Source organism: Oncorhynchus kisutch, linkage group LG30 (genome assembly GCF_002021735.2).
Source record: "Oncorhynchus kisutch isolate 150728-3 linkage group LG30, Okis_V2, whole genome shotgun sequence".
Taxonomy (NCBI): domain Eukaryota; kingdom Metazoa; phylum Chordata; class Actinopteri; order Salmoniformes; family Salmonidae; genus Oncorhynchus; species Oncorhynchus kisutch.
In genome coordinates, this window is record NC_034203.2 from 31,149,971 (window position 1) to 31,163,145 (window position 13,175).

Consider the following 13,175-nt stretch of genomic DNA (forward strand, 5'->3'; position numbering starts at 1 on the left):
GAAACCCGTCTGAAAATGTGGTATGGTATTTATTAAAGGATAGAAAAAGGTAGAACTGATGAGACACGCTGTACCAAAATAAATTAATGTCGGGAATCAATGCAATTGCACATTAGATGAGGCCTTCTCAGTAGGAGGAGCCTAGTATTTCTTGCTTACGGCATTCAATTAACAAAACAGTACGTTCTAAATACTATGTAATACGATTAGTACACAGTATGCAGTTTAAGTAATTGTTACAGAAAAACTATGCAATTATGAACTATTTATTCCATCTGTTCTGAGACAACAATAAACTTGTGTGTGGATCCCCAGGGAATGCGGGTACCACGTATTGAGAGACTGGACCCTCCCCTATGTGAGTTCTTTGATGTGACTTCATTTTGGAGCGCTGGGTGAAGCATTTCCCACACTGTGTGCACTCATACGGTTTCTCCCCGGTGTGGACCAGAGCATGTCTGATCAGGTTGCACTGCTTCGTAAAACTCCTGCCACACTGTTCACAGGTGTACGGTTTCTCTCCGGTGTGACTCCGGAGGTGTACTTTGAGCTGGCAGAGACGCTGGAAGCTCTTACCACAGAAGGTGCAGCTGAAACGCCTCTCGGTGTTTCCGCCTGATCTCCACTGAGTCCTCATTCTCTTCACCATGTTAAAACTACTGTGACTCAGGCTGTATCCAGAGAAGGTGGAGGTGGTGGCCATGTTTGACCCTGTCATGCACTCACTCAATCTCACTGTTGCTTCTGAAGCCCTGTATTGATGCAGTCTTGGCTGTAGAGCTAAACTATTTCCTTCATTACTTGAGTTCAGCATCTCACTGCTCTGTCCCTCTGGCATCTGTTGTCTAGTCTCATCAGCCATTGTCCTGATATGTCTTTTCATGTGTGCTGCTGCACTGAACATGTTAGCATGTGGTTTCCATATAGAAGAGTGAAGCGATGGCCCCACTTCATCTGTCATAGTAGGAACAGATGGCAGCCCACTATGAGATGGGAAAATTGAGATATTCTGAGAGTACTCTTCTGTGGAATGAAAGGAGAAATCTGGGTGTCCATCAGGGTCAGTGTCTCTGCCTGGACCCACAGAGGTCCACAGCTGCCCATCAGTCTCATCCATAACAAACTGGTCAGGTCCTGCCAGGGCCGTGGTCGGATCTAACTCCTCTTTCTCATCCTTTACCAGCACTAGGTCTAGTGAGTCCTCGTCTGGCTGGTGCTGCTCTGTGTTGAACACCTCTGTAGATGATAGCCAGGGTGTGCCTGGTTCCTCTGCATGATCAGAATTGGGGTAATGTTCCACTGAGTCTCTGGGAGATATATTGGGTTGCGTGATGAAGTCCTCATCACAGAGCTGTTGCTCAAAGGAAGGTGGTTTCCCAGGCTTGGAACCAGACTCTAATGATTTGGGGAAAAACATAAAATAAACATTATAAAAGACCCTTAACAGTTGCAAAACATGACTGCTTTAGAACTGACTGTGTCCGTGCGCTACGTATACCAGAACATAAAACACCCAACGCCAATGTAGCAATTTGTAAAAGTGCACACCACCACACCCACAGTATTCCATAGACAGACAGAGCAGTACCCCTTATGGTCACACCCACCCTCTCCAGTGATCCTGAGCTCTTCCTGAGGGTCAGTCTTCCACACATCCTCTGCTGTCTCCTCATCTTTGATCAGTATGGGTTCAGTCTCCACTCTCTGCTCCACATCTGTAGGCTGTAACAGGGACTGAGGTTATTACTCTGGACACACAGCATATCTAACCCTTTTCATACTCATGAATCACACAAAAGCGGTAAATTCTCTTGATAATCCAATATCAGAATTGATCCAAGAGGTCAGGTCTCTGTAATTGTAAAAGGTGATGTATCACACCTGGGGTTGAGAGTCCCCTTCAACAGACATCTCGCTGTCTCTCCACTGTGAGCTACTCCTCTGCTTGTTCGAAACAATCTTGACTGGATATGGAGATCTCTCTGATGCCATGGGGTAAAAACCTGGAAAATCATTATATTCAGTCAAATATTAGGGCTATTCACACATTTGGGTTTTGCATATTCAATCAATTTACCACGAATAATAACACAACAACTACCCTTTCGTCTGCGCGTTTTCTTCAGCTCGCTCTCCATCATGTGACACTTCCTTTTCAGTACATCAATATCTCGCTGGCTTTGGGTAATTTCCAAACGTATAACAGCACAGCTATCATCTACACGTTTGTTTATTTCTGCTACAGCTGCTTTAGCCAATACCTCCATAATGGATACAAACTGAGCCTGAAAATTGCAGCTGGCCATCTTGTCCAGCCCAAATTTCAGATGTGTATTCTCTGTGTAAAGTAAATAGCTAATGTGCAATAAACAATCCGTAGATCTTGCTAAATAACAACAATGTAGTGAAGTGGGAGATGAGTGCGCAATTTCAATAGCACTTCCGTTAAACTCTTGACGTAAGTATTTATTACCGTAAATATGCGACTGCAACAGCCCTTCAAATTGTTAGAATTAGCACTGGCAAGACAAATACAAGGGTCGATTCTAGTCTGCAGATACCGTGTTGGGTAGCCATCTCTATTGACAAAAAAAGAACACGTTTAACTTTCTGAATAAAGAATTCAGACTGTAAAACGTCGTGTTTTTTTTGCCAATAGGTATGGCTACATGTAGGAGAGAGTGCAATGCAGTGGCTCACATGGTTATTAATGCATAAAAAGGCTATCAATACATAATGCATTCCCCACTGTGGTAAAACGTAAAATACAAAAACCCGTTCTTCAACCATTCATAAAAACTCATGAATGATCAAATATTGTCATTAATGTTATCATCTACACTCTCATCGACACAACCTTATGAAACCATTCTGAAAATGTGGTATGGTATTTATTAAAGGTTAGAAAAGGTATATAACTTTTTTGACACACAGCTGGGGAACAAAGATGATCAACTATTTTCATGTTAAATTCAAATAAACTTAATTTCATGATATATTTCAAGTAACTATTGCATACTATATACATTATAGCTCATTTGCATTCAGAGGTTCTTCTCTGGGTTTTTAAGGCACAGTGCTTTCAGAAAGTATTCATACCCCTTGACTTATTCCACATTTTGTTGTGTTACAGCCCAAATTTTAAATGGATTAAATGGATTTTTTCTCACCCATCTACACACAATACCCCATGATGACACCCATCTATACACAATACCCCATGATGACACCCATCTATACACAATACCCCATGATGACACCCATCTATACACAATACCCCATGATGACAAAGTGAAAACATGCTTTTAGAAATGTTTGAAAATGTATTGAAAATGAAAAACTGAAATAAATGATTTACATAAGTAATCACACCCCTGAGTAAATACATGTTAGAATCACCTTTGGCAGCGATTACAGCTGTGAGTCTTTCTGGGTAAGTCTTTAAGAGCTTTGGATTGTAAAATATTTTCCCATTATTCATTTCAAAATTCTTCAAGCTCTGTCAAATTCATTGTTGTTCATTGCTAGACAACTATTTTCAAGTCTTGCCATAGACTTTCAAGCTGATTTAAGACAAAACTGTAACTTGGCCACTCAGGAACATTCAGTCTTCTTGGTAAACAACTCCAGTGTAGATGGAATAAGTACAATGATGTTGATCCATCCTTAGTTTTCTCATATCACAGCCATTCAACTCTGTAACTGTTTAAGTCACCATTGACCTCATGGTGAAATCCCTGAGTTGTTTCCTTCCTCTACGGCAACTGAGTTAGGAAGGACGCCTGTATCTTTATAGTGACTGGGTGTATTGTTACACCATGCAAAGTGTAATTAATAACTTCACCATGCTCAAAGGGTTAAGCACATTTTTACTCATGAACTTATTTAGGATTTCCATAACAAAGGTGCTGAATACTTATTGACTCAAGACATTTCAGCTTTTTATTTATTTATTAATTTGTAAACATAAAATAAACATAATTCATTATGATATTATGGGGTAATGTGTGTCAGCCAGTGACAAATTGACTCAATTTAATCCATTTTAAATTTAGGCTGTAACTCAACAAAATGTTTTAAATGAGGCGACAGTACAGAATGTCTCCATTTTATTTTCTGTTTTTTTCTGTTGAGAAATGAATGCACTTTATGCATCTAGTCTCCCAATTTGAAGGTGTCTTAAGTATTTGGACAAAGTCACTTATAGTCTATTACTAAAATACATCAAGTTAATTCATTTCTAAACGGTAAAACAGATATGTATGAAAATATCCTAAAATAAAAGGTGAAATTCTGTACTGTCACCTCATATAAAACATTTGATCTCAAATCCAGAATGCTGGAGTATAGAGCCAAATTAAATATTTTAGCTTCACTGACCAAGTAAATACGTAGGGCAGTGTATTATTGATCTTAAACCGCAGATTGACTCTTTAATTAAATAAATGTTATTGAATATAACATGTTTTTTTAACGATTTTGTGGTAGCAATACACAATGTTACCAGGTGTAAATAAATAGGTTAATAAAATAAAAGTGATGATCCGTTAACAGTCAAATATAAAAACCATTTAGGAGAAAAATCTTGTCAAAATGTCCCAAAATATCTTCTTTCCTATATTTTCCCATAGAAAATGCAATTATGTTCCTATTTGATCCATCTGTTCTGAGACTACATTAAACTTCTGCGTGGATCCCCAGGGTATGCGGGTGCCACATATTGAGACACTGCACTCTCTCCTATGTGACTTCTCTGATGTGACGTCATTTTGGAGCGCTGGGTGAAGCATTTCCCACACTGTGCGCACTCATACGGTTTCTCCCCACTGTGGACCAGAGCATGTCTGATCAGGTTGCACTGCTTGGTGAAACTCTTGCCACACTGTTCACAGGTGTACGGTTTCTCTCCGGTGTGACTTCGGAGGTGTTCTTTGAGCTGCCAGAAACGTTGGAAGCGCTTCCCACAGAAGGTGCAGCTGAATCGCCTCTCGGTGGTGCTGCCAGAACTCCACTGAGTCCTCATTCTCTTCACCATGTTAAAACTACTGCGACTCAAGCTGTATCCTGAGAAGGTGGAGGTGGTGGCCATGTTTGACCCTGTTGTGCACTCACTCAATCTCACTGTTGCTTCTGAAGCCCTGTATTGATGCTGCCTTGGCTGTAGAGCTAAACTATTTCCTTCATTACTTGAGTTCAGCATCTCACTGCTCTGTCCCTCTGGCATCTGTTGTCTAGTCTCATCAGCCGATGTTCTGACATGTCTTTTCATGTGTGCTGCTGCACTGAACATGTTAGCATGTGGTTTCACAATAGAATAGTGAAGTGATGGCCCGATATCATGAGATGGGAAAATTGAGATATTCTGAGAGTACTCTTCTGTGGAATGAAAGGAGAAATCTGGGTGGACATCAGGGTCAGTATCTCTGCCTGGATCAACAGACGTCCATAGATGCCCATCAGTGTCATCCATTACAAATTCGTCAGGTCCTGCCGGGACCATGGTCTGATCCAGCTCCTCCTCTTTCTCATCCTTCACCATCACTAGGTCTAGTGAGTCCTTGCTCTTGGCTGGCCGGTGCTGCTCTGTACTGAACACCTCTGTAGATGCGAGCCGGGGTGTTCCTGGTTCCTCTGGACGATCAGAATTGGGGTAATGTTCCACTGAGTTTTCGGGAGATATGTTAGGTTGTGTGATGAAGTCTTCATCACAGTTCCATTGGTCAAAGGATGGTGGTTTCCCAGGCTTGGAACCAGACTCTAAAGATTTTAGGATAAAAATAAAATGAACATTACAAAAGACACTTTATGATTTTGTCAATGAGGCCCTTTATCTACTTCCCCAGTCAGATGAACTTGTGGATACAATTTTTTATATATCTGTGTCCAGTATGAAGGAAGTTAGAGGTAGTTTGCGAGACAATGTTAACTAGTGTTAGCAAAATGAATGACTGGAAGTCTATGATTATCTACTACTGTAGTATACTAGAAGATACCCAGAGACTTCCAGTCATTGCGCTAATGCTAGTTAGCATTGGCTCGCAAATCTACTTTACCTTCATTCATACTGGATAGAGACAAAAAAAATGGTACCCACAAATTCATCTGACTCTGGGCAAGTAAGTAAAAGGCAAAATTCTGAAGTATTCCTTTAACAGTTGCATACCATGTCTGCTTTAGGACTGACTATGTCTGTACGTTGGCGCCTTATATGCTAACATAAAACACAGAACATCAATGTAGCCATTTGGAACGTGCATACCACAGTCTTCCATAGACAGACAGAGCAGTACCCCTTATGGTCACACCCACCCTCTCCAGTGATCCTGAGCTCTTCCTGAGGGTCAGTCTTCCACACGTCCTCTGCTGTCTCCTCATCTTTGATCAGTATGAGTTCAGTCTTCACTCCCTGCTCCACATCGGTAGACTAACAGGGGACTGAGGTTATTACTCTGGAAACACACCATATCTAACCCTTTTCATACTCATAAATCACACAAAAGTACATTCTTCTGACGTTACAATAACAGAAATGAATCAATAGGTCAGTTCTCTGTAATTGTAAAAGGTGATGGATCACACCTGCGGTTGAGAGTCCCCTTCAACAGCACTCTCTCGGTCTCTCCGCTGTGAGCTACTTCTCTGCTTGTTCAAAACAATCTTGACTGGATATGAAGATCTCTCTGATGCCATGGGGTAAAAACCTGGAAAATAATTGTATTCAAATATTCGAGCTACATTTCACACAATTCGGTTTTAAATATGCAATGCATTCAATTGACTATGAATAACACATCAACTACCTTTTCTCCTGACTCGTCCATGTGTCTTCTTCAGCTCGCTCTCCATCATTTGACACTTCCTTTTCAGTACATCAATATCTCGCTGGCTTTGGGTCATTTCCAAACGTATAACAGCACAGCTATCATCTACACGTTTGTTTATTTCTGCTACAGCTGCTTTAGCCAATACCTCCATAACGGATAATAACTGCGCCTGAAAATTGATGCTGGCCATCTTGTCCAGCCCAAATTACAGATTTGTATTCTCTGTGTAAGGTAAATGGTCTACAATGTCCAAGCTAATGTGCAATAAACAAACCGTAGATGTTGATAAATGGCAACAATGTCTAATGTCTGAAGTGGAGATGCGTGCGCAATTGCAATCGGACCTCCGTTCAAATCGTGACGTAAGTATTTATTACCGTAAATATGAGACTGCAACAAACCTTCAAACTGTAGAATTATCACAGGCAAGACAAATACTGTACCAGGGTTTATTCAGGTCTGCATGTAGGGTTGCCATATCTATTCAATAAAAAACGTCTTCAGTTTTAGTCAATTGTTATGGCTACATGTAGGGGAGAGTGCATTGTGCAGTGGCCCACATGCATGGTTATTAATGCATAAAAGGCTATAGATGCACAATGCATGACGCACTTTGGTAAAACGTAAAATACCAAAACACTTTCTACCATTCACTAAAACTCATGTTTTATATATGATCAAATATTGACATCGGCACAACCTAATGAAACTATTCTGAAGATGTGGTATCGTATTTATTAAAGGATTGAAAAAGGTATACAACTTGTTAGAAACATAGCTGGGGAACAACGATATTAAACTAGTTTAATGTAAATTTCCTTAAATGATACTGTATATTTCAAGTAACTATCGCATTATACATGCATTATAGCAGAGTTACATTAGGAGGTTATTCTCTTAGGGTTTTAAAGGCACATGCATATACAATGTAATACATAAAATGTATTTCTTGCATATCCCAACTCCCGAGACACCCGCTGGGAGTGGAGTCACAGGCAAGCTCTCCATTGTCTAGTGCCCCTGGGGCAATTTGGATTAAGTGCCTTGCTCAAAGGCACAAGGGTGAAAGATTTCCTTGTCTGCTCCTTTATTTGAACCAGCAACCTTTGGGTTATTGGCCCAATGCTCTAACCTCGAGACTGCTTGCCACCCCCATTCGAAGGTGTCATAAGTATTTTGGACAAATTCACTTAGTTTATTTAATTTAGTCAAAAGTTAAGTATTTGGTTACACATTCCTACCCTGCAATGACTACATCAAACTTGTGACTATACAAAGTTGTTGGTTTCATGTGCAGTTTGTTTTGATTGCTTCGGTTGATGTCGTGGCCAATAGAAATGAATGGTAAATAATGTATTGTGTCAGAGTCACTTTTATTGTAAATAAGAAATTAAGAATGTAATCTACATTAATGGGGATGCTACCATGATTACAAATAATCCTAAATGAATCGTAGATAATGATGAGTGAGAAAGTTACAGATGCACATAGATCATGCCCCCAAAACATGCTAACCTCTCACCATTACCAATAATATGGGAGGTAAGCGTCTATTTGTGTGGTATGATATTCATGCCTCTAACTTTCTCACTCATCATTAGCTAAGGATTCATTCATGATTATCTGTAATCATGGTAGCATTCACATTAATGTAAAAGGGTTCAGAAACATATTCTATTCTTATTTACAATAAAAGTGACTCCAAAATGACACAATAAATTATTTACCATTCATTTATACAGGGCACAACATAATCCAAAACAAACTGCAAATGAATCCAACAAGTTTGTAGTCACAAGCTTGATGTAGTCATTGTGTGCTAAGAATATGGGACCAAATATCAAACTTTTGAGAATATGTAATACATCATACGTGAATTTGTCTCCTTCAAATGGGGGGAGAGTACATACATACAGTGCTTTCATTTCTAAACTGTAAAATATATGTCTGAAAATATCCTCAAATAAAAGGTGACATTCTGTACTGTCGGCTCATATAAAACATTTGATCTCAAATCCAAAATCCTGGAGTATAGAGCCAAATAAAAAGTTTCAGCTTCACTGTCCAAATAAATACATAGGGGAGTGTATCAGTAGAGGTATTAGATACAAAAACAAAGCACATCAGATAGTGTAGAAGATAGCGAGAAGTGTTGATTGATCTACATTTTCACATTGAAAGTGTTTTCCGAAGCATAATGCAATTATGTTCCTATTTGTTCCATCTGTTCTGAGACTACATTAAACTTGTGCGTGGATCCCCAGGGTATGCGGGTGCCACATATTGAGACACTGGACTCTCTCCTATGTGTGTTCTCTGATGTGACGTCATATTGGAGCGCTGAGTGAAGCATTTCCCACACTGTGTGCACTCGTAGGGCTTCTCTCCGCTGTGGACCACAGCATGTCTGATCAAGTTGCACTGCTTGGTAAAACTCCTGCCACACTGTTCGCAGGTGTACGGTTTCTCTCCAGTGTGACTCCGGAGGTGTTCTTTGAGCTGCCAGAAACGTGGGAAGCTCTTCCCACAGAAGGTGCAGCTGAAACGCCTCTCGGTGGTGCCGCCTGATCTCCACTGAGTCCTCATTCTCTTCACCATGTTAAAACTACTGTGACTCAGGCTGTATCCAGAGAAGGTGGAGGTGGTGGCCATGTTTGACCCTGTCATGCACTCACTCAATCTCACTGTTGCTTCTGAAGCCCTGTATTGATGCTGCCTTGGCTGTAGAGCTAAACTATTTCCATCATTATTGGAGTTCAGCATCTCACTGCTCTGTCCCGCTGGCATCTGTTGTCTAGTCTCATCAGCCAATGTCCTGACATGTATTTTCATGTGTTTTGCTGCACTGAACATGTTAGCATGTGGTTTCCATATAGAGTGAGGCGATGGCCCTACATCATCTGTCATAGTAGGAACAGATGGCAGCCCACTATGAGATGGGACCATTGAGATATTCTGAGAGTACTCTTCTGTGGAATGAAAGGAGAAATCTGGGTGGCCTTCAGGGTCAGTGTCTCTGCCTGGATCCAAAGAGGTCATCAGCTGCCCATCAGTCTCATCCATGACAAACTGGTCAGGTCCTGCCAGGGTCATGGTCTGATCCAGCTCCTCCTCTTTCACCATCACTAGGTCTAGTGAGTCCTCGTCCGGCCGGTGCTGCTCTGTGCTGAACACCTCTGTAGATGCGAGCCGGGGTGTTCCTGGTTCCTCTGGACGATCAGAATTGGGGTAATGTTCCACTGAGTCTTCGTGAGATGTATTGGGTTGTGTGATGAAGTCCTCATCACAGTGTCGTTGCTCAAAGGATGATGGTTTCCCAGGCTTGGAACCAGGCTCTAAAGATTTGAGGAAGAACAGAAATTAAACATTATAAAAGACCCTTAACAGTTGCAAAATACGACTGCTTTAGAACTGACTGTGTGCGTACATTCCCTCCATATGCCAGAACATAAAACACCTAACACCAATGTAGCAATTTGCAACGTGTATACCACCACACCCACACAGTCTTCCATAGACAGACTGAGCCGTACCCCTTATGGTCACACCCACCCTCTCCAGTGATCCTGAACTCTTCCTGAGGGTTAGCCTTCCACACGTACTCTGCTGTCTCCTCATCTTTGATCAGTATGAGTTCAGTCTCCACTCTCTGCTCCACATCTGTAGGCTGTAACAGGGACTGAGGTTATTACTCTGGACACACGCCATATATTTATTTATATTACCTTTATTCAACCAGGAAAAGCCCATTGAGACATAGTCTCTTTTGCAAGGGAGACCTGGCCAGAAGGCAACAGCAATCAATACATTACAACAGTTAAAACATACAATACAATCAAATCAGCACAGCAATACAATCCAGCCTACAGGAAACATTTACACTCCTCCTGAACAGAGTTTTGTACCAGAGTTTTAAAGTCATCGAGGGGCACTAGACTACTACATCTAGTTGAAGCATACTTTCCAGAACATTCCATGCCTCTCGTGCACAAAAGGAGAAGCAGTCTTGCCTAACACAGTAAGGGCCCTGGGGACTTTAAGTAGCAACCATCCAGTAGATCGTGGTTGCTACTTATTTTCCACCATAATTTGCAAATGAATGCATTAAAAATCCTACAATGTGATTTTCTGGATTTTTTTTCTTCTCATTTTGTCTGTCATAGTTGAAGTGTACCTATGATAAAAAATTGCAGGCGTCTCTCAAGTGGGAGAACTTGCACAATTGGTGGCTGACTAAATACTTTTTTTGCCCCACTGTACATGCCTTAGTTATAAAAAAAATATATAGAATCTTAGCTTTAATTTTACGTGCTTCTATGAACTTCACATATTGGTGCTCGTGGGTCCTTTTAGATGGAAAGCTTCTAGTGGTGAAGGAGAGCAGGCTACAGAGGGAGTTTATCCAGGGCTTTGTATATGAACACATAGCTAATGTATTTCATACTCAATCACACAAAAACTGTAAATTCTCCTGATATTCCAATAACAGAATTGATCCAAGAGATCAGGTCTCTGTAAATGGTCATGTATTACACTCCTTAAGTTCCAAGGATCTTATGTTATTTTCAGAGGTAGACGGACTCTGGCTGCCAAAACAGCCAAATACTCCAAACTAAACGTAAATCGATTCTCAATTGCGATACGGTTCTAGAAACATAACGCACTTTACTTTGATGTCACAACAAAATAATTCCATAAATGCTAAATATACACTTACTGTACACTGTTTTAACGGGTTTTTATCACAGTTGCATCCGACAATATTTTTCAGTGACAACACGTTTCTGGCGGCCTTCTTCCATTACACACTAGGTGTTCGAAGCAGCCTTGGTAACCTTAGCTAAATAGCTCAGGTGGTCCCTCTGTCTTCCGTAAACACGTACTGTAACATGGGGATATGGCCTTATGGGGAGCACTAACCCTAAACCTATAAAAAGGTGTGTATCAATTTAACCTTTTGGTGTTTTTAAAATTATTTATCGCTTATATGAAAGTTAAGTTCCTTATGCTTCCAAAATCGTACCTCAAGCGATGCATAGTAATGTAGGGTCCCCTGTACAGAAGACGCCTTCATCCAATGACTCTTATGTGTAATGGAATTGCGAGTCATGATCAAGGGCTACACCTGGGGTTGAGAGTCCTCTTCAACAGCCTTCTCTCCGTCTCTCCACTGTGAGTTACTCCTCTGCTTATTCAGAACGATATTGACTGGATATGAAGATCTCTCTGATGCCATGGGACAAAAAAAGAAGAAAATATTCAGTCAAATATTACACATTTGTTTTTTGCATATACAATCCATTTACCACGAATAACGAATAAATCAATTACCTTTTCTCCTTACTCGTCCTCGTGTCTTCTTCAGCTCGCTCTCCATCATTTGACACTTCCTTTTCAGTACATCAATATCTCGCTGGCTTTGGATAATTTCCATGCGTATAACGGCACAGCTATCATCTACACGATTGTTTATTTCGGCTACCGCTGCTTTAGCCAATACCTCCAGAATGGATACCAACTGTGCCTGGAAATTGCAGCTTGCCATCTTGTCCAACCCAAATTACAGATGCGTATTCCCTGTGTGAAGTAAATAGTATTCAATATCAAAGATAATGTGCAATAATAAGTCCGTATATGTCCATAAATGACAACAATGCAGTGAAGCGGAAGATACGAGCAATCCTTCTTCTTCTTCTATGGTATAATGTCGTTCGCAATAACTTGATGTGCATTTCGCCACCTATTGTGCGGGTGAACAATTTCCAAGCTAATGTGCGATAAACAATCCGTAGATGTTGATAACTGGCAACAATATGGGAAATGCGTGCGCAATTGCATTTCTTGGTCTGCTTCTTGTTCTTCCGCAAACATACGTTAGAAGTGCATCCCGCCTCCTACTGTGTGGGGTGAAAACTGTGGAACTGCTACTTCAACCTCCTTCACCCTAACAGGGCACTCCTGAAACTCGAGCACGTGGTTCCCACCACAAATGCAGCACCGTGTTTCCATCCAATTACTCTTTCACAACACATTTATATATGATCAAATATTGTCATCAACACAACCTTATAAAACTATTGTGAAAATGTGGTAAAGTAAAAGGTAAAGTAAAACACACTGAACAAAATATAAATGCAACACACAAAATTTCAAATATTTTACTGAGGTACAGTTCATATAAGGAAATCACAAATCAATCAATTGAAATAAATCAATTAGGCCCAAATCTATGTATTTTACATGACTGGGAATACAGATATGCATCTGTTGGTTACAGATACCTTAAAAAAAGGTAGGGCGTGGATCAGAAAACCAGTCAATGGTGTGACCACCATTTGCCTCATGCAGCAC

The 13,175-nt window shown here is 40.7% G+C and overlaps 1 protein-coding gene across 4 annotated transcripts; it reads right to left on the minus strand.

Moving 5' to 3' along the window:
- Window positions 1-10: 10 nt before the first annotated feature.
- Window positions 11-12,790, minus strand: LOC109874815 (zinc finger protein 252-like). 4 transcript variants are annotated; one of them, XM_031810618.1, is made up of 7 exons: window positions 6,801-7,176; window positions 6,580-6,701; window positions 6,310-6,424; window positions 2,102-5,757; window positions 1,882-2,003; window positions 1,608-1,722; window positions 11-1,395 (listed from the first exon to the last, which is right to left on the minus strand). In XM_031810618.1, exons 4-7 carry the CDS (start codon window positions 2,304-2,306, stop codon window positions 263-265), a joined length of 1,575 nt encoding a protein of 524 aa, XP_031666478.1. In that variant the 5' UTR covers window positions 2,307-5,757; window positions 6,310-6,424; window positions 6,580-6,701; window positions 6,801-7,176; the 3' UTR covers window positions 11-262. The 4 variants fall into 4 exon arrangements, with proteins under 4 accessions (XP_031666478.1, XP_031666479.1, XP_020322410.2 ...); XM_031810619.1 differs by lacking the exons at window positions 11-1,395; window positions 1,608-1,722; window positions 1,882-2,003; ... (1 more) ...; window positions 6,580-6,701; window positions 6,801-7,176 and adding exons at window positions 10,377-10,491; window positions 11,950-12,050; window positions 12,156-12,790 and having other exon boundaries at window positions 3,782-5,757; XM_020466821.2 differs by lacking the exons at window positions 11-1,395; window positions 1,608-1,722; window positions 1,882-2,003; ... (2 more) ...; window positions 6,580-6,701; window positions 6,801-7,176 and adding exons at window positions 7,544-10,159; window positions 10,377-10,491; window positions 11,950-12,050; window positions 12,156-12,782.
- Between the last annotated feature and the right edge of the window lie 385 nt (window positions 12,791-13,175).